At 42.9% G+C, this 21,798-nt stretch overlaps 1 protein-coding gene across 1 annotated transcript; it reads right to left on the bottom strand.

The window, feature by feature from the left end:
• Window positions 1-3,434: 3,434 nt before the first annotated feature.
• Window positions 3,435-7,196, bottom strand: LOC136500346 (pentatricopeptide repeat-containing protein At4g30825, chloroplastic-like). The gene is made up of 2 exons (XM_066495683.1): window positions 6,811-7,196; window positions 3,435-6,570 (listed from the first exon to the last, which is right to left on the bottom strand). The coding sequence occupies exon 2, from the start codon at window positions 6,541-6,543 to the stop codon at window positions 3,712-3,714; it is 2,832 nt and encodes a 943-aa protein (XP_066351780.1). The 5' UTR covers window positions 6,544-6,570; window positions 6,811-7,196; the 3' UTR covers window positions 3,435-3,711.
• Window positions 7,197-21,798: the final 14,602 nt, after the last annotated feature.

Below are 21,798 nucleotides of genomic sequence, written 5' to 3'. Positions count from 1 at the left end.
GATTAGCTCCTCATTCAGATAGGTTTCACACATCCAACATCCAACGCAAGAAGAGATGGGGATTAGGAGAGGAAGGTACCTACCGCGCGGCTGTCCTAGCCCCCACGCGATGCAGCCAAGGCCCGCCGTGCCCGCGCATCTGGCCGCGCCGAGGCCGAGCTCGCAAAGCTTCGCTGGAGATGGGAGGCCGTCGTGAGAGGGAGCGCCACCGGCGAGGGAGGAGCGCCGCCGTCGCCGGCGAGGAAGGAGCACCGCCGCCGCCGACGAGGGAGGAGTGTCGCCGCGACCGGGAGGGACGAGCGTCGTCGGCCGTCGGGGGGAGGGATCGCCGTCGGGCGTCGGGTCACGAGAGAGACGAGGGGGGATTTTTCTTTTTTTATTAGCCGCGGTATCGCAGGGGTCGGGGTGGGCAGACGGACGAACCAAAACAAATATCGCAGGGGTCGATGCATGATTGTTGTTTCCTTTCATGCATGTGGCCTCAGGTGATCGATTTGTTTCCTTCAAAGCGGGTGGGGATCCTTTGAAGAACATCAACGTACCTCCCTTCTAGAGCAGTATGATTTCGATGCATGATTATTGTTTCCTTCCATACATGTGGCCTCAGGTGATCGATTTGTTTCTTTCAAAGCAGGCGGGGATCCTTTGAAGAACATCAACGTATCTCCCTTCCAGAGCGGCATGATTTCGATGCATGATTATTGTTTCCTTCCATGCATGTGGCCTCATGTGATCGATTTGTTTCTTCAAAGCAGGCGGGTATCGCAGGCGTGGGTAGACGGACGAACCAAAACAAATGTCGCATCAAAAAATATCCACGTTTTCTTCTTTTTAATTGTAGGAGATAGGAGATATAGGTATAGATATAGACAACTTTGTAGATTTTCTTAGATTCTTAAGACTATTATTCATCTCTTGAAAAAGATCTGACTACGTAATATACTATGAAAAACAAAATCAACACCTATCCAATCTCTTTCGTATTCTCTCCCTATATTTATCTATTTCCGTTAGTCTATAGAGCAATCATACACTGCATCTATTCTGATCCGTGCTGCTGGCTCCTGTGCCATCCGTTCCGTGAGCACCTATTATTCCCAAGCCCACTTTTCACTTTCGCCCCAATGAAAATTGGGAAAACTTAGGTCAAAAAAAGAAACACGAGGCAGATAACAAATAGCTAGCATTGTCTCTTGCTTAATTCAAACCATTCGCCTAATGCCCTTAACGAATATTGAGGGGGTAAAATCAGAAATGACCTAACGTATCTTGACAAAATATATTATTGCCTGCTTTTAACTTACATTAATGCTAAGTCTACATTTATATATTTTTTTAAAATTACACAGTACAACGCAGACGCCCACAACACGCACGCACACTCACCCCTATAAAACACGTACGTAAACTCTACTCCTATGAGCACATCTGAAGGACTGAGCCGGCAAATCTCGAGATTCATGAAGTCACCACTGGCGCCTCGTTGTCGACGGAGACATCGTCTACTACTAAAAGCATAGCGTCCTTAAATCCTAGAATAAATTCAGAAAAATATAAGTACCCGTGCCAAGTCGATGACTTTTGAACCTAGATAGGCAGGTTCCACTACAAGGAACTTAACCGGTTGATATATTGATGTGCTTCGAAATGATAATATAAATATACTACGAATTGTCTATGTTGTACTGAATCTAATTGGTTGTTCATGTATTTTATAATAATAATAACACGGATGTCAAACAATGTAAATAGACATAGAAACTAATCCTATTATACAAAATCAACTCAGGAGGTAATCATTTTTTGCTTGGCCATCTAAGAATCGTTGGAGCTTGATTTTGGACATTAAACATCTGGAATTTATTTTGGCCATTAAACTATTGAAACAGAAAGAAAAAAAAAACACCTCCTAGCTGGTTTCAAAGGATGTTTTGTCTATACCTGTATATTATTCAAGTTTAAAATTTTTAATTAATCTCAAAATTTACATAAAGAATTCATTTTGTGAATAAAGAAAATATATGAAACATGTACCAAACTTTTTCTATAATACAATACATTTATTTGTTCTATATTTTGAATTGTTTGGATATTATTTGTTGTTCCTAGTGTTTATTGAAATTATTATCTCACGCTTAACTCTCAAATGATCAGATATTTAGTTGATTGCATGATATCTAAGCAACCTTGTTTGAAACCTAATACCTAGTCAAGCAATCAAAACAAAGTAAATGCTAGCTAAGATAAATAACTAAAACAATCTTTACATGATGGAGCATAGCATCTTAGAGGTTGCTTTCGTCTTTTACATCTTCCATGTACTCAAAGTCTGTTGGGTTTAGTCCCCTTGTCTAATATAGCACCAAACAAAAATTTAATAAATAAAAGCTGTGGCAAAGAAAAATAAAACACTAGAAAAAGGGATAACAAAGATCCAAATATAGTACCGACAGATAGATTATACTTTTGGAAAAGAATTTGTACTGTCTACATCTATCTCAATTTGTTTGGCTTTCGCTTTTTTCTTCTAGCATACTTGTCTCCCTTCGGACAAGCCTTTTCTTCTAAATATTGGACGTTCAGTTTGCAACATAACGTAGGTGAACCTTTTCTGTTTGTCAATAACCAAAGAAAATATGCTTCCCTTACACTTCATCTGCATAGAGATAAAATAATCCAAAAACTCAAAAAAAAAGTACAGAAACAGTTTCATAACATAAATGGTGCATCTTCAATATGAAGGTGAACTGGTACTAGCAGCAAATTTTACAGATTCGTTACAAAGAAATAAAAATGGCCCGAGAAGATATCCAACATTCCAATTTAATCATGAAAAAGTCATATGAATCACTCCACAGCATTTCCTCACTCTTTTTTTACCAGAGAACTTCGCAAGCATGACTCATCAACACAGACCACTATTGCCAGAGAACTTTTTCTTATTTAACCAGCAAAATGAAGATCAGAAATCTGTCAATATATGTGCCATAAAGATCATAAGGTGATACTATGTTTGTTTGAGCTTTTGGTCACTTTTAGACTACTAGCTTTTGGACTTTCCAAAAGCCAAACAGCTCTCGTTAGCTTCCGGGAGCTTTTTGGCCTTTTTTAAAAGCTGAAGTCCAAAAGCTCCCAGGAAGCCAAACAAACAGACCCTAATTATCATCCTCTCGCGCACTTTCCATGGATTCAACATATAGGACCACCATTTAACTATATTATGACTAGGCAAGCTACACTGTCTCAGGCAGCTCAAATGTATTTATAGGGTGTTCATGAATCATGAATGTACACGGCAGCATGTAGTGTAGAGGACTGAAACAATCATCTAAATGAATGTGAAATATTGTATTAGCATGATGTTAGTAGAGAAAAAGAAACGAGGCCAAGAGTTTTCCAGGGAAGACGAGAGTACCCACCCAATGAAAAACTGAGAAGTAAATTCCAAACTGTATTCCTTATTTGACTTCAATCACGCTAGACAAACCACTGTAAATTTACAACAGTATGATAGGTATGATACAAACTTCCTATTTGCATGACAAAATTTCATCCTGTATGGGAACGTACAAGTTTCTGAATGTCTGTAGCATTTTGCAGAACAATCAACTACACTCTTCTGTACAATAGAAAGTATGTATTCAATTGCAACATGAAGACAACAATCCAGAGTTGGATAATTTCAAAACAAAGCCCAATGCTTCAGGTACATTATGCTCGAGCTCCACACCCTACAACTCCTGTTTGCTTCATCCAGAGAGACCATTTAACAGCTTCTAGGAAATTTTCATTCCTTTGTAGGGCAGCAATGAGGTTAGCATATGTCACTCGATCAGGGCTGATGCCTTTAATCCTCATCTCTTGCATCAGTTTGACAGCATCTTCAGGCATTCCTGCTATCCCATATGCTTTTATCAAGGTATTGTAACTGTACAAATCTGGCTCAACACCTCGGTCCTTTAGCTCTGCAAGAACATTCGAAACATCTTCTATCCAACCCCTTCTCCCATAAATATTGATCATTATATTGTAAGTGTAGTGATCAAACTTGCATTTTGCTCTCTTCATTTTCTGCAAAACAGAAGCAAACTCTTCCAATCGCCCTGCCTTTCCATAAGCATCCAGCATGCAATTGTATGCCTCAGGAGAAACAGGAAACCCTGCATCCTGCATCATTTGAACAAAATAATTCATACTAAGGAAATTGCCGCCTTTTGCATATGCAGCAATAATGGTATTGTATGATATGATATCTGCCAGGCCCTGCTTGCGAGCCATGATAAAGACCTTTTCAGCCCTGTTAAAAAGCCCAGCTTTTCCATATACATCTAGCAATACATTGAGGGTAACAGTGTTTGCCAAGTGTCCCTGTTGAATCATTTCATCAAAAATCCTGGACAGCTCATCAACAGGTATGGCCCGCCCACAGCAATTAATAATGCAGTTATACATGGCTTCATCACATTCAACTTGACTCTTACGTATCCAGTAATACGTATCAGCCAACTTCTCGAGCAGACCACATTTTTGGTAAGTCCGAAGCATGTCGAGAAAAAGGTATTTATCAGGAATTATTTCTTTTTGTTTCTCCATTTCTGCCAAAATTGAACAAGCATCCTCTAGTTGCCGTGCTTTAATGTACATCCTCACAATGACACTGTAAGCAATCATATCAAGTACAGAAGCTGAAGCCTTCAGTTCAAGGTAAATAGTTTCAGCATCGGCAAACCTCTCCATCATGCTGAAAACATCAATCATAGTGCAAGAAATACGGGGATTTGGATGTGTTTCAGACTTAGGCATCTGATTGTATATCCTAACAGCATCATTGTAACTGCCACCCTCTTTGCAAGAACATATCAATATATGATATAAGTTGTCTTCAAAAGCAGAATCTTTCCACTTCTTTTCACGCAGAATGTACAAAGCTTCTTCCAGTAAAGAATTTTGAACAAATGATGTTACTAAAATAGAGCATGAGGTGGCATCAAGCAAAATCTTCTTGTTGAAACAAGCTTGTAGAATGGGGAGAACCTTGTGCATTCTTCCTACTGCTCCATAAGCCCGAACAAGAAAAGTAACAATTGAAGAACACTGACAGCCTGCTGCCCTCATGTCCTCCAGAATTTCAGCTGCAGTTTCATTGTCATCATGTCTTGCTAGTAGGTTGATCATAGTGTAAAAGTTGGATGCATTTGGTCGGAAGCCAGCACCCTTGAGCTTCCTGTAGTACAAAATTGCCTCTTCATATATGTTTGCTCTACCAAAACCTTCTACCATTGATCTATAGGTGGTTTCATCAGGAGCTAAACCTGCACTACCAAGGCTATCAAACACTTTGTTTGCCTTCTGCGTATCAGAACTTTTTCCATATCCTGTAATTAAAGTATTGTATGCTACAACATTCAGGGTGAATCCTTTGTCAACCATGGACTGCAAGACCAATTCGGCCTCCTCCATATTACCCTGCTGGCAGTACACATTCAACCGCACCAACCAATTTTCCATGTTTGGAACTACTCCATCACTGTTCATTATATTAATAATATCCTCAGACTTGGCAAAAAGGCCTAAACGTGCATACAAAGTAATCATGGCTGAGTAAGCATTAACACATTTGATATTGCAATTCCTCATTTTTTCGAAAGTGAATTCAGCCTTGGATAGTTTCCCAGTCTTCTGGTAAAGGACCATAAGCATACCAACGGTAGACAAGTTCGGCTGCACTTCTCTCTCAAGCATCATGTGAAACCACTTTGTTGCCCAAGCATCAAGCCTCCTTTTAGCACAAACATATATCAGTCCATTAAACGCTCGAGCATCCAATGTGCAACCCGAATCAGCAACCATTTCACGAAGCAACAGTTCAGCCATCTTCCAGTCCTCCTTCCAGGCAATGGCTTGAAGAGCTAGGTGATATGCATGAGCATTCCCCTTTAGCTTCCCATTAACCTTCATCCAAACAAAGAAGTTAAGAGCCTTCTCACCACTGAGCTTCTCAAGACGGATCAGAGCAGAATTGCACTCTTCAATGCTGGACTCCTTGCTTATACCGGACAAAACTGCATCAATATCATCATCCTTAACTGCGGATTTGTGACCATGTCTGTCCTTTCCCAGGCCATGCTTCGGAGCTCTATGCCTTACCAATTTCTTACCACCCTGTAATCTCCACCATAACTTACCCCCTTTCTTCTTCTGTGCAAAGCACATTGAATTAACTAATGACATTTTGTTGCCGAAACTTACAGCTTCAGATGGAAGAGATGAACACAGCGTAGACACCCTGACACCACTATCGTCGAAAGAGCAGACCACACCATTCTTCAAGAATGCCCCTGGACAGTTCTTCCTCCCAGCACCAACATATCCAACACCATGGCTTGTGACGACAGCGCTGCCTGCACACCTGTGGTCCCCCATTGGCAACACCCAGGAACTAAACCCAACCAAATCCAGCCCCACATGGACTGGGTTGCTAGCAAGACTGCGCCTTCTGAGTTCCCGAGGACCAGCTGGGCTTTGAATCCTCAGGGAAGCCATTCGGGCATGGGTTTCAACCAAGCAGTCCTGCACATTAGAGCAAAACAAAGATTAATCCAGCGATCTCAACTCTCTACTACCAGCCCAGCGGAGAAGGGGAAAAGGAGGGCCGCGCCACCTCTCAAGGACACAAGGCATCGACGGGCTAGCTGCTCCCCAACGCGGGCTACCACTCACCGGCAGCAGCAGTGCCTAATTTGAATTCGCTTGGGAGATAGGCAGAACGGCAGAGGGGAGAGACCAAGAGGGGATAAAAACCGTGCTGACCTGCGGATTACAGGGCAAGGTCGACGATGAGGAGCAGGAGCGCCTAGTGCATGCGCCGGGCCACTGACTGCCGCCTTCCCTTCATCACAAGGTGCGCCGAGCCCCCCGAGCCAGTGACGTGGCGCACCACCACCAGCCGCCGGCTAGAGCTAGACGCCAGTGCCGGAGGTTGGAGAGGAGGTCTCGCTGGGGGACGGGGCGAGCGTGCGGGAGGGGGCGAACTCAGCTCCGGTCGTGGCTTCAGCGCGAGAGGAATCCGCCGTGAGAGCGGGTGAGCGGCGAGGTTTGGCCACTGTGACGTCGGAGATCGACTGTGGAGGGGCCGAGTGGGAAAAAAATCCTATCCGGTGCTTCGAACAGCGGAACAGGTTTGGGACTTTGGGTGGTTCGGGCGTGCGGCAGCCGATAGGGGATGGATGGTCCAGATTACCTGTGCCAGGGGGCAACGGGTATGCTGGTGGACAGATTTCTGATACGACGCCTTCCTTTGTGTGTAAAAAAAATAATAATGGAGGGGTTTTACCCGTACTGTGCTTTATTGCGAATTGAAAATAAAATATTTGATATAAATCTTAGGAAATAAAAAAGTTACAAAGAAAAAATGAGAAAGATTACACATAAGCTTCTTCTCGCCATAAGTCGATTAGGGGGTGGTATTTTCCTTTTGCTTGTAGAATAATTAGAGCAAACTCTGATTTGAAGATTGACTTGCAGCGTTGCAGGAATGTTTTTGAAAATAACATCATAACTTACAGCCCAAATAGACCAGCACGTGGTGATCACAACTTCCATGAAGAACAGTATTCTGAGTTGGTCTTCCAAGTTGACAAAGACTTGTAAAAGAACAGTGATTGTTGGTATAGCTAGGTTCAAAGTGTTCCAGCAATCCAAAGCAAAAGGACAACCCACCATCAAATGTACTCTCTTCAATGTCCTGTGAGCAATGCACACACCTGTAGTCTTGTAGGGACAAGATTTTGCGCCGAAGCAGGTTTCTAGTACTATCGATCTTTCAACACACGCCAGAAGAAAAAAATTTGTTTATTCTAACAGGAAGATTTCCACAGCCACTGAAAAGGCTTGATGAACTGGTCTATGGCTAATCAAAAGTCTATAAGCTTTGCTTGAGAAGAAAACTGAAGACCCTCACAAGTAGGACCACCGAGCTGTTTGGTGTTGGAGACGAATGTTTTGGACACGGCCCCCAATCTCCTGAAACTAGGCATAAGCTTCACATGAAAGTGGTAAGTGAAAAAGTGAATGAAGAATCGGTGTATATTGCAACCCCTTGACTTACATGTGAGCATTCTTTGCAAAAGAGGACTTGCTGCAAAACTCTGCCATTCCAAAGATCAAGCCAAAAGAAACAAGATTTGCCATTTTGAACATGCATCGTAGCAATGCCTTTGTCAGAGTCCAAAAGCTTCAAGATATCTCACCACTAGAAAGAGTCATGAAGCTATTAGTGAGGCGAGGAAGACGTCCATCCACATAATATTTGTCCCAAACTAACCGGATCTATGGAATATCCAAACGGTTATAAAATTTATGAATATGTTTGAGAAGCAAATATTCATTATGGGTACGGAGGCTTAGAACACCTAGACCACCTTCTTGCTTGGGACTACACACCATTGTCCATGCTGCCTTTGGAGGTCTTCGGTTATTGGCATCGGAACCTCACCATAAACAATATTTCCTAAACTTGTCAATTTGTTTGGTGATCGTTTTTGGTAGAAGAAAGGTGCTCATGGCAAAAGTCGGTAAAAGCTGTGAAGACTGCATTTGTAAGCTCCAAACAGCCTGCTTGACTTAGGAAACAAGAAACACTGATCAACCTTCTCTCACATTTAGAAACTAAAGGTCATAAATCTACCATCGTTGGTTTTGTTATACTCAAGGGCAACCCAAATATGTGAATGGAAAAGATCCCTTGGAGCATCCAAAAGTTGTGGCAAGAAGCTGAAACTTATCCTCTAGGACATTGATAGGAACCATGAAAGATTTGTCAAAGTTAATTTTGAGTCTATAGATTCCCCAAACTACTAGAGCAAAGTTCTCAGAAAGGCTAACTAATCAACATCACTTTATGGAAAATTAATGTATTATCGGCATACTGAAGAATGGGGAAGTCCTGATCATTTTGAAGGGGCAAAGGAAGGCTAAGGTCCCTATTAACATGAGCTACATTGAGCAAAGTTTGTAAGGAATCTGCAGCTAGCACAAATAAGAGTGGTGATAGAGGATCTCCTTGTCTGATCCCCTTTGACAATGAAAAACTTTACCAGGTACCCCATTAAGAAGAACAGTTGAGGTGCCATAACAAAAAATAAGCTTCATAAAAGTGAGCCATTTTGTTGGAAACCCTTTTTTCTCCATATAAGATGATGCTCAACTTTATCAAATGCTTTTTTAAAATCAAGTTTTAGAATGATCAACTCCCACAAATTCATATATTTCAAAGACCAAGCAAAGCAATCATAAATGAATCTAAGCTTAATAAACCCATATTGATTCTTATGAATAAAAGAGGGAAGAGCCATTTGCAATTTGTTGGCTAAGATTTTTGTAATAATCTTGATATAAGTGTTTAACAGGTAGCCTAAAATCAGAGACTTTCTCAGCATCATCCTTCTTTGGAACTAAAGTGATAAAGGAACCATTGATGCTCTACAAGCAAACCTAGCCATCATAGAAAAGATTGCATAGGTAAAAGGTCCTAAATGGCTAAAGAGGGGTGAATAGCCTATAAAAATCTCTACAAATACACTAGAGCAATGGGTTAGAAACCTAAATGGTGAAATGCAATTTTGCTCTAACTCTACAAGGGTTGCAAGCCTCCTATACCAATAATTCTAGTTGCTATGATCTCTAGGTACAAGCAAAGGCTATGTCACTACTCTCTAAGCTAGTGAGCTCTCAAAGACTAACTAAAGAGCCTCACTAACCAAACTAACAAGCTCTCAAAGACTCACTACACTAAAGAGCTTGACTAGACAACAATGTAAACAAAGTAAATACAAGAGAGTGTGTAGGGTGATTATATCGCCATGGCAAGAGAGATGAACCAATCAATGAATACCAATTCAATCACTGGGAGAAATCTAATGCACAAGAGACAATCATTTTTCTCCCGAGGTTCACGCGCTTATCGGCACGCTAGTCCTCGTTGTGTTGACCAACACTTGGTGGTTCGACAGCTAATAGTTATCACACACCTAGCCAACACTAGGCGCCGCAAGAACCTACCCACAAGTGAGGTAACTCAATGACACAAGCAATCCACTAGAGTTACCTTCCGACGCTCCACCGGGAAAGGTACAAAACCCCTCATAATCACTAGGAGATGGCCACAAACAATCACCAACTCGTGCCAATGCTCCTCCACTGCTCCAAGCCGTCTAGGTGTTGGCAAACACCGAGAGTAACAAGAAATTTGCAGCCACAATGATCCCCAAGTGCCACTAGATGCAATCACTCAAGCAAATACACTAGGAATCACTTCCAATCTTACTATGATGATGAATCAATGATGGAGAGGAGTAGGAGGTGTTTGCTTAGGCTCACAAGGATGTCAAGTATGTCAAAGTGCCAAGAGTGAGCCCCAAGCCAGCCAAGAGCTACTTATAGAGCCCCATTGGCTCAAAGAGCCATTGGGCTCCCTGCTTGTCGACTGAACGCATTAACCGGACGTGCAGAGTCCGGTCACTAACAGTCGTTGATGAGATCCTAACATATAGGTATGTTAAGCCTTGGGATCAATGGTTCCAGACCGAAGAGACCCCCTGACCGACCCCTCTAGGATCGCTCTGGGGCTATACCCATTGGGTATGCTTATGCGTACCCTTAGACTAAGAAACTTGCCTGAACCTAAGCATTCCGCTGCCTCTGCTCAGAGCTCGAGGGCTTGCCCAAGCCTTAGGCTCCCGATCAATAGGAGACCTAAGCCTAGGCCTTGGCTCCTGACCAACCTACAACGCTAGCCAAGGCCTGGGCACTAGAAGACACACCTTGAGCCATCAAGGCTTGAGGGCTCCGGTGACTCAGCACTTTGGGCGCGGCCATGCTGGCCGCTCCCCTGATAGGGTCATGCATGGGGCATGACATAAGAAGACAAGCTCTCCTCGGCCTCTGGGGGCTCAAGGGCTTCTAGGCCAGCATGTCAGCCCCTCGAGCTGACCTCTCTCGCCACCAAGAAGACTCCAGAAGGTGTGCCTGGGGGGAGGTCGGTCCAAGCCGACATAGCCTGACACTTAGTGTGTCAGAATAGGCCAGCCAGATGATGCACAGTGCTTCTTCAGCTCCATGACACCACCATGATCCATAGAGCGCCACTGCAAGACCCTTTTGGACTTCGGCACATGTAGACCATAGGCTCAATCCCCCAAAACCACCATGTACCCGACCTATATCGGTATATAAGGGATAAGGTTGGACCTTAGGGGGCGATCCAAGATAGATCATTCCATTCCTTACTAATATGTTCCTTCTCAGCACCGAGAGCAGATCAATCTAGAGAGGGGACCCAAAAGCTCCTCCACCGCACCTATCGTCTTCCTCCTCTCCGACGAGGGGAAGACACCACCGGCGGTGAGGCAACCTTAGGATTAGCACCAAGCTAACCCCCTACCAAATCTCTCTCTACCTCATGTACACTCTGTTGTAACCCCCCCCCCAATTTTGGGTGCTCTTTCATATAAGGATCATCAATTGCTAGACATAACACATCAATCGGCTCGAACCAGGATAAACCGTTGTGTCCTCTCTATGATTCTTGTGTTCTTGAGTCCACCCGAGCCACTAGAGACACATACTCTCACACTGACTCAAACAACAATGCTTGTTGTAGTTCTGACCCCACGACAGCTGGCATGCCCGGTAGGGGGCAACGTCAAGTGCGATTTAGGCTCTACAGTGGCCGAAGCCACCCGCCTCATCGCCAGAGCAAGCGGCGCTGCCCTAGACGGTGGTGTCTGCTTCCCTAGCAAGTTCTTTGTTACAACTAGTGCCTTTGGTCCAGGCTAGGTCCTCAACTTTGGGAGCCTAGCCTACGTTGTCGACTGCTATGGCAAGCTTCACCCGCTTAGCGGGGCCATGCCACAGGCAACGAGTTCTCGGCGCCGCCCCCTCTATCGGGCCTCCTAGGAGCAGATCTCAAGGTCCTAACCTAGTAGATCCGATGAGGTCTAGGTCTGCACCCCACCGTGTCATACCATTGCTAGGTGTTCTACATGTTGGTCAATGTCCACCAACAGATTGCCATCGGTGAGGTGCTCCTATGGCCCAACCACTTCTGGTACTACCTCCCGAACCTGCCTTTCGGGATCCAGAATGTGGCGGCATCCTTCTAGCTAGAGCTGGAGCACCTCGTTAATTGTGAGGCGCCATGGAGCGCCATCCTCTCCAGCACCGCGAGGGCTGACGTCCCCTCGCTTCACACCTTTCTCGAGATCCTCTCGTGGAATGGCCAAGAGTACGACTTCGACGACATCGACTGCTATGCCTCGCGCGCGCATGTGCTACCACATCGACGGTGAGGTTCCTGCTAATGAGGCACCTGAGCTCACGTCGTCAGACCAGAGTCCCCTTAGCTGTGCGAGCTATCTTCAGGAGAAGGCAGCTTGCCTGCAGGCTCGGTAGTGGACCTAGAGGTTGCCGAGGCAGAGCTCGAGCGCCAAAGGTAGGACCTTGTGTGGCAACAAGCCACGAAGCCTCCTAGCAACGACGACGCCCGTACGGGGGCTCCTAGCACCCTATGCTTCCCCCGAGCGGCCTACAACATGGTGGCCACCGCCTGCTAGCTAGAGGACATCTTCGACATGCCGGACCCAAAGACCAACGAGCGGCTAAATGAGCTGATGCGGCTTCTTCGCGTTGTCCTCGAGCACTAGGGCTGAGAGCTCTACTTCCTAGCATCGAGCCACACTCTCTAGGCCATCTCAGCCGACTACCACCATCAATGGGGATCATTCTGATGCTCATGGCCCACCGATAGGTGGGAACGGTGGCGACTCCACTTGTAGCAGCTCTAACCACCTACAGACTAGGGGTGCCAAGCCTGGCAGGAGCAAAGGCGTGAGCCTTTCCCTCGACGTCCCCCCATGCATCACCGTATTGGCGATGATCGCAACATCCACGACACCATCATAGCTAGGCGCCACGCTTAGGCAGTCCTGCACTCCTGAGTGGAGGGGCATTGGGGCGGCGATCCGGGTCGCCCCCTACCCCCAAGCGATTTCGGCTGTTGACGCTCATCTCTAAGTATGATAGTGAGACCAACCCAGACCATTGGCTTGAGGACTGCCGCCTCACCATGAGGGTCGGGGGTCAAATGATGACTTCACTATCCAGAACCTTCCTCTACTATGGCAGAACCTCCTAAATTATAGGGCCCACATGCAACTGTCACTGTCCAATGACCTCTGACGACTATGCATATGTTCCCAGTAACTTAAGAAGTCTATCGGGTGTCCTCGGGGAACCCCGAATCATCCACGATTTCCGAGCAGGATCCCATTACAGAGTCATTGTAGTATTACAACAATTATTCAAATATCTACATCAGAGTAAAATAGCAGAAGTCTTATAATAACTTAGTTTACAAAACAGTAGTTTCAAATCTTACAAACTAAGTTTGATAATTATTACAAACCATAGTAGTAGTGGAGTGGCATTATTAACATAATACAAAACACACAATTAAACTGCCCTGCCCAAGGGCCACACATTTTACTTGTCGTCATCGACCTGAACAATAGTCATGCAGCACAGTCCAAGACAGACTTGCTCATGAGGCTCACCTGCAACAAGGGTCAATGAACCCTGAGTACAAAAGTACTCAACAAGTCTTAACCGATATAAAACAGAGAAGACTCAGGAATGCAGGCTCAGGGATTCAAGGTATGGCTTTAGCAATAAACAAAGTTCTTTTACGTAAAAGCTTTCTAACAAGATTCTTTATATCAACATCTTTATCATTAAAAAGATCATATACAAAGATGACATGATCCATGATGAGATCATGAAACTTTATATCCAACACTTTCTCAAACATTACTCAAGTTTCAGTTATTAAACTACGATGATGAACAGTGAGTTGAGTCTCCATAATCGAGGAGCAACGACGATTCAAACCGATTAAACCCAGCTGGGGATTCCAGACCACACGACATATGCAGGTCCCTGACCTACATATACCAACCTACCCTTAGGTCCTCTAAAACAAGAACGGGTCCATGCCACCCGAGAATACGGTACTCCACCAATCCAGCCCATTGCCACGTGGGTACCTGCTATTCCCGCCATCTCTCCACTCCCAGTGCGCGAGTAGCCATTCTCGTAATAGAATCGCCAAGTTAAGGCTTACTAGAGTATGTGGTTAGTACTACAAAGTCTCACCTCAGGCAGTTCAACAACGGACGGGCCTCAATCGACACAGGCGGAAAGAACCCGCTCACAAGACATCCCTGTCTTGTGGCTCTCATACATCGAGTCCGCTTGGTCTAGATTTATTATTCCACATGCTCATATCTCATGATAACATAAGTAACCAAACGTAACCAAAGATCCCTTTAAAACTCGTAGGTGACAGGTAATCACCCGGCTTTTATCTGTCTAAGCATGGCTAAGCATAACAAGATATTTACGAAGTAAAACTGGTAATAAGGTAGATATGGAAAAACAAGGTTGGTAATGCACCAATTAGGTTTTCACTCACTCCTAATCACTTAATGCAGTATTGAAAAGCAAAAGTGATATAAATTTGTAAAACATAAGGTAGGTTTAAATGCATTCGGGGCTTGCCTTGATTGGTGGAAAAGTCAGGTTCCGGAGTCATCCCACTAATATCAAATCCGACCTCAATAGACGGATTAACCTCCTTCTCAACTTGATTAACTACCACATGCTCACTTTCATTCACTACACGTAGTAACAATGTCATGTTTAACATGATACGAGATACAAAACGTGATGCTTGATAAAGGATGCGAAAGTTAAAAACTTAAATACAACTTTCCTTTGTGGTACTATTACAAGTCAAAACTAACTAAACCTTTTTCATAACACTTATTTTAAATTGCCAAGGATCATTACCAACTAATGACCCAAGGTCATCACTCAATCCAAAAATTCAAACAAAACCTAAATCATTAAAGGTTACTATTTGTTTTTATGAATTAATTCTTTAATTAAAAATTATGAAATAAATCAACTTGTTCCAATTCATCTCAAAATTTTTGTAAAGGTTCATCACATGATAACTAAGTGGCAAAACAATTTTCATAATTTTTGGATAATTATTTAAGCCTAGAAAAATCATGGAAACTCATTTATTAATTAATTGAGAAATTTTTATCACATTCAAAAAGTACTGAAAAACAACATTTCATATTTTTCCTAAATATTATACATCACAGAGAGGTCACAAAAAAAATTTCATAATTTTTAGAGCTCTAAATAATTCTACACAAAAATAACAAAAACATACACTATTTATCCAATTGTGAAAAAGAAAGAAAAAAAATTCCATTTCAACTAACGGTCACTCACAGGGTGACCCCACCTGTCATCCCCGTCCTCCCGCACTGACTACGGCGCCTACGTGCGCTGACCGGCGATTTCTTGTCACCGGTGAGGTCAACGGTGGCGTCGAAGGCACCAACATGTTCATCACGACTAGGCGCACCTACTGATGTCACTACTTGCATCAATTACAGCTCAATACAAGCTCAACGCCGGCCATGGCGAACACGGCGGAGCGGCTATGCTACGCTAGTGAAACAAGACCGGTAGAGCTTAAACAAACTACATGGGAAGGTTCAGCAGCTCACCCTGAACGCGATTGAGCAAAACGCGGGACCGGAGGAGCAGCGGAGAGGTAGGTCAATAGTCACAGCAACCGCGGCGGCGCGAGCAACGGCGACGGCGATGTTCCGGTGGCTGTGGTGGAGGAAATGGCCAAGCAACAAGGCATAAAGCACCACGGCATCAAGGTGAAGCTGGAACAATACTTCACAAGGACAAAGGCTCACCGCAGAGTGCTGGCCACGACGGTGGTGCTGCCAGCCGCGAGGAAGAAAGGTGACGAGCGATGTTTCCCGGCGAAGTCAATTGACCAGACCTGGTTGGCTGGGTGCGCAAGGAACAAGCGGAGCTACGAAGGGCTTTACTGTGACTGGAACGGCGCTTGGTGTCGGTGCGAGCTTGTCGGAGTTAGGCGGTGGCGACGGGAAAAGCAGAGGAAGGAGACAGAATGACGACGACGGCGTTCCGGCCTTTATAGTGCGGCAAAGAAGCAAGGAGATGACACGCAGCAGCCTGCTCATGCTAGCGCGAAGCCATAGAAGGCCACGGGCGCGCCTGGAAGCCAGAGGAAGCTCGCCGACGGTGACAGCTGCCCGATGGCACTGTTTCAACTAATTACCGAATTGCCACTCATTTTGAATTCTTAAATTACTCCCAAATTTGTATGGCAACTCAAAAATCTCAAAAAATAAAAGTTGTTCCAAATTCAAAGTTCTACAACTTTGCTTTTACAACCATACCCAAATTCGGTCTACATTTTGAAATGCAAGTTTAAATTCAAAAAGGGGACATTTTAAGAATTTATGCCTTTTCAAATTACTTCAAATTTTACATAACAACTTTGAAAACTCCAAAAACAAACTTTGTATAACTTGACAAGCTCTACACTTTTGCTTTTAGGTTCAACCCCAAAATGTGCTTAGATTTTGAAATGGGTTTTCCAGGGTAAAATTAAATGTTGAAATCAAGGTTTTTGGAAATTCAAATTAATACAAAGATTTTTAACTCAATTCAAGTCATACAAGTCAACACATATAAAATAAAGGTAAACTTGTTTTAGTGTATGCATATCAAAATTTTCACTAACACATGAATGATGTGCTATGCATATGATGACATGGCATGTTTTAGTATTTAAACACCCGAGGTGTTACAATCCTTCCTCCTAAAAGAAATCTCGTCCCGAGATTTAAAGTCCAGGGGTAAGTAATGGAAAAGGAAATGTGTCAAGCGAACACATACAAAACCTATCCATAAAATAGCTAAGGTCTCTTTACAAAACATGATTTGTAACGACCGAGCACAACTAACGTTATTCTATATTGACGTAAGAAACTCTGGAAACTTTTCTAGCAAGTAATCTTCGGATTCCCAAGTAGCTTCTTCTTTGGAATGTTGATTCCATTGTATCTTGTAGAACTTGATTGTCCTCCTTTGAGTGACACGATCTTTCTGATTCAGAACTCGGATAGGATATTCGAAATAGGTCAAATCAGGTTCAAGTTCCACTCCTTCAACCTCAACATTCTGCTCAGACACTCGGAGACACTTCTTTAATTGAGAAACATGGAACACATCGTGCACAACTGAAAGATGTTCTGGTAACTTCAAGCGATATGCCACCTTTCCACACCTTTCCAAAATTTGAAATGGTTCAATATAACGAGGTGCCAACTTGCCTTTAACACCGAAACGGGTAACTCCCTTCATAGGTGATACCTTTAGATATACAAAATCTCCCTTGTTAAACACCAATGGTCTACGTCGTTTATCTGCATAACTCTTTTGTCGAGACTGAGCTATCTTCAAATTACTTTATATCTGTCTAACCTTCTCTTCTGTTTCTTTCACCAGGTCAACTCCAAAGAACCATCTTTCCCTGGGTTCAGACCAATTTAATGATGTTCTATAGCTACGACCATAGAGTGCTTCAAATGGAGCCATTCTAATGCTCTCCTGATAACTATTGTTGTATGAGAACTCAGCCAAAGGCAAGCATTCATCCCACTTATTGGAATAGTTAAGAACACAACATCTCAACATATCTTTAAGTATTTGATTGACCCTTTCAGTCTGACCATCCGTCTATGGGTGATAAGTTGTACTATGCAGGAGTTTGGTACCCAATGAAGCATGCAATTGTTTCCAAAAGTTGGAGACAAACTGTGTACCCCTATCTGACACTATGGTCTTTGGTACTCCATGTAGGCTCATAATTCATGCTAAATATATCTTGGCATATTGGATAGTGGGATATGTACTCGTGACTGGAAGAAAATGTGCTGATTTAGTTAGTCGATCTATAATAACCCATATTGAATCAAAGCCTTTAGATGTCTTGGGTAGACCAACAATAAAGTCCATACTAATATCCTCCCACTTCCAAGCTGGAATAGGCAATGGTTATAACTCTCCAGCGGACCTCAAATGTATAGCTTTTACCTTTTGACAAGTATCACACTTTGCTATATATTGAGCAATCTCTATCTTTATTTTGGTCCACCAAAATCTCTATTTCAAGTCATGATACATCTTATTACTTTCCGGATGAATAGATAACCTAGTAGCATGTGCCTCTTCAATAATTGACTGTCGCAACTCAGGAACCTTTAGTACCATAAGACGATTCTTGAACCATAGCACACCTTCATCATCTATTTTGATGCATTCTGCTTTTCCATTCTAGACTCTTTCTTTGATATGGGCTATACCCTTGTTTTCTTTCTAAGCGGCAATGATCTGGTCTTGAATAGTTGATCCAACAGTTATATTGGTCAAACTACCTTGTTGAATTACCTCTATACTCAACTTTTCCATCTCTTGGCATAAAGTCAAATCCATTGTTTTTACTGTTAGATAATTGCAATGACTCTTATGACTGAGGGCATCTGCAACCACATTTGCCTTACCAGGATGGTAATGTACTTCCAAGTTATAATCTTTAATCAATTCTAACCATCTTCTTTGTCGCATGTTCAATTCTGATTGAGTAAAGATATACTTTAAACTTTTATGATCTGTATACATATGGCAAGTATTACCAAGTAGGTAATGCCGCCAAATCTTCAAAGCATGGACAACCACTGCTAACTCTAAATCATGAGTTGGATAATGTTCTTCATGTTGCTTAAGTTGTTTGGAAGCATAAGCAATGACTCGGCCTTCTTGCATCAATACACATCCAATACCAATACCAGAAGCATCACAATAAACGTCAAACGACTTCTCGATATCTGGTTGTGCTAATACTAGTGCAGTGGTTAGTAATCTCTTCAAAGTCTGGAAGGCTTCTTCATAATCAGATGACCAGACAAACTTGGCTTTGTTCTTCAATAACCTAGTGATGGACTTGGATATTCTAGAGAAATCTGGGATAAAACAACGGTAATAACCCGCCATTCTAAGAAAACTCCGAACTTGATAAACTGTGGTTGGTGGTTTCCAATCTAGTACATCCTTAACTTTGCTTGGATCCACAGCAACTCCTTCAGCTGACAACACATGTCCTAAAAACTATACTTCCTTTAGCCAAAAGTCACACTTACTGAACTTGGCATAAAGCTGATGTTCTCTCAGGCGGGTTAGAACAATTCAGAGATGTTCCACATGTTCTTTCTTGTTCTTGGAATATACTAAGATGTCATCAATGAAGACCACTACAAACTTGTCTAGCTCAGGCATGAATACTGAATTCATCAGATACATGAAATGGGTGGGGGCATTCATCAAACCAAAAGACATTACCAGGTATTCATATAATCCATATCTTGTGGTAAATGTCGTTTTAGGGATATCTTCAGGCTTAATCTTGATTTGGTGATAACCTGACCTCAAATCAATCTTGAAGAAAACTTTGGCTCTAGCCAGTTGATCAAAAAGCAAGTCTATCCGAGGTAAGGGATACTTATTCTTAATGGTTACTTCATTCAATGGACGATAGTCAACACACAACCTCAGGGTCTCATCTTTCTTTTTCACAAAAATTGCAGGACATCCCCAAGGTGAGGAACTAGGTTGAATAAACCCCTTATCAATCAACTCTTGTAACTGAGTCTTTAACTCGGCCAATTCCTTAGGAGGCATCCTATAAGCTCTCCGAGAGATCGGAGCTGTTCCAGGTTTTAACTCTATGTTAAACTGAACATCCCTATCTGGTGGTAGACCGGGTAAATCTTCAAGAAAAACATCAGGGAATTCACAAACTACCGGGATATCTCTAATCTCCTTGACATAAGTTGCACAAACTTTTTCCACTAATCTCCTTAAGGTTGGAAGTTGGATAAGAAGCTGAGAATTACTATCAGGCAAACTCACCCTTATTGTCCTATTCAAAGCATCTATAATAGCCTTATGCTGATACATCTAATTCGTTCCCAAGATCACATCTATTCCTGATCCTTGAGAATAATCATGGTAGTGGGAAAAATATGCCCACCCAGGTTTATGGGTACCAGGTATACCATTTCCTTAGTACACAGACGTCCCTCGAGCGACTGTATAAAGAAATTTTCCTTTGTTTCCCCAATTAGAATTTCATGCTTTACGACAAAGGTTCTATTGATGAATGAATGAGATGCACCAGAATCAAAAAGCATAACTGTAGGATGATCGGCGACAGGAAACATACCCAACATCACTAGCTCCCCTTCTGGAATCTCCCTAGCCTGAATATAGAAAACCCGCCCCGTCTTCTTTTCATCTTTGCCCTTCTGAGCATTCTGATTATTGTTCTTATTCTAAACTTGACCCTGTTGTTGATTGCTAGGAGCCTTCTAAAAATTTAGATTATGCTGTTTGGGATACGGACATTCCCTAGAGAAATGACTGGACCTTCCACAATTGTAACATGGATAACTATGACCCTGGGGTGTGGGAGCATGGACACTAGGAGTATTTGTCTGTTGTGGATTCTGGTAAGTTGTGGTAGGACGCACATTTGATTGTTGCCCAGCTTGGAACTACGGTGGATGATAAGGAGGACGATAATGATTGACTAGGTGATAGATTATATTTTGCCTCTTTTGATTTCCACCAAAAGATCCAGATGGCACGCTCTTTTTCTTCTTGATCTCCTTATGCTGCCGATATTTTTCCTCTGAAGCAATAGCAATGTTCACTGCCTCATGATAAGTGACATTGGTACAGGTAGTCATCATTGCCTACAGTTTGGCATTTAGACCTCGCATAAACCATTTCTTTTTCTTAGCATCTGTGTTGACATGTTCAGATGCATACTATGACAGGTGATTGAATCTACCCACATATTGCATAACTATTTGATCCCCTTGCTTCAAAGCAATGAACTCATCTAGCTTCATAGCCATAACTCCCTCTAGGATATAATGGGCTTAGAAAGCAGTACAGAACTCTACCCAAGTTAACTGAACACTCGCTGGTTGCATAGCCACAAGGTTTGCCCACCAAGCACCTGCTGCACCTCTAAGCTATTGGGTAGCAAAAATAGGTTTCTGATACTCTGTGCAGGGAATGAGATCAAACTTCTGCTCCATTGTACGAAGCCAATCATCAGCTTCCAGTGGTTCATCGGCCTTGGTAAACATTGGTGGTCTTGTATCTATGAAATCAACATACGTAGCTTCATGCCTGGGATGATTGCGACCACGGTTCCCTTGCATCACATTCTGATTACTCTAAGCTATCTCTCAAAGCAATCGAGCATTTTCAATAGTCACATTGACAAGGGCGGCGATAGCATTAGCCAGATTTGGCGAAACTGGTGGTGGATCAGGAATACCATCCTCATCTTGTGAAGTACTAGGAATATGCGAACCCCACGTACGACGCATCTATTCATGACAAACCAAACTTTACTCACAAGCCTTTATTGCACTATTAAAAGAACTGACTACAAACACATTACACTGGTTCACTTATTTAAGCACAAGCCCACACCTAAACAACACTACTTAACTTAACTAGATCTCACTATTTTACAACTCTACTCTTCTCCTTGACCACATCAAACCTCGTGATCGGTATCCATTCCAGAAACATTTCTGCCTTCATTATCACTTTCATCGACCATCACTAATTCTTCTTAATCTTCTTCTTCTTCTTCAAGTTCATCATTATCAGCAATGATGACACCAGGGTCCATTGCATCAGCTTGAGGTTCATGATTTGGATCTAGGAGATTGCTTAGCCTATGGACTTCTTCATGTA

The sequence above is a fragment of the Miscanthus floridulus genome, chromosome 13 (genome assembly GCF_019320115.1).
Source record: "Miscanthus floridulus cultivar M001 chromosome 13, ASM1932011v1, whole genome shotgun sequence".
Taxonomy (NCBI): Eukaryota; Viridiplantae; Streptophyta; class Magnoliopsida; order Poales; family Poaceae; genus Miscanthus; species Miscanthus floridulus.
This window is presented reverse-complemented; position numbering and strand designations above follow the sequence as displayed.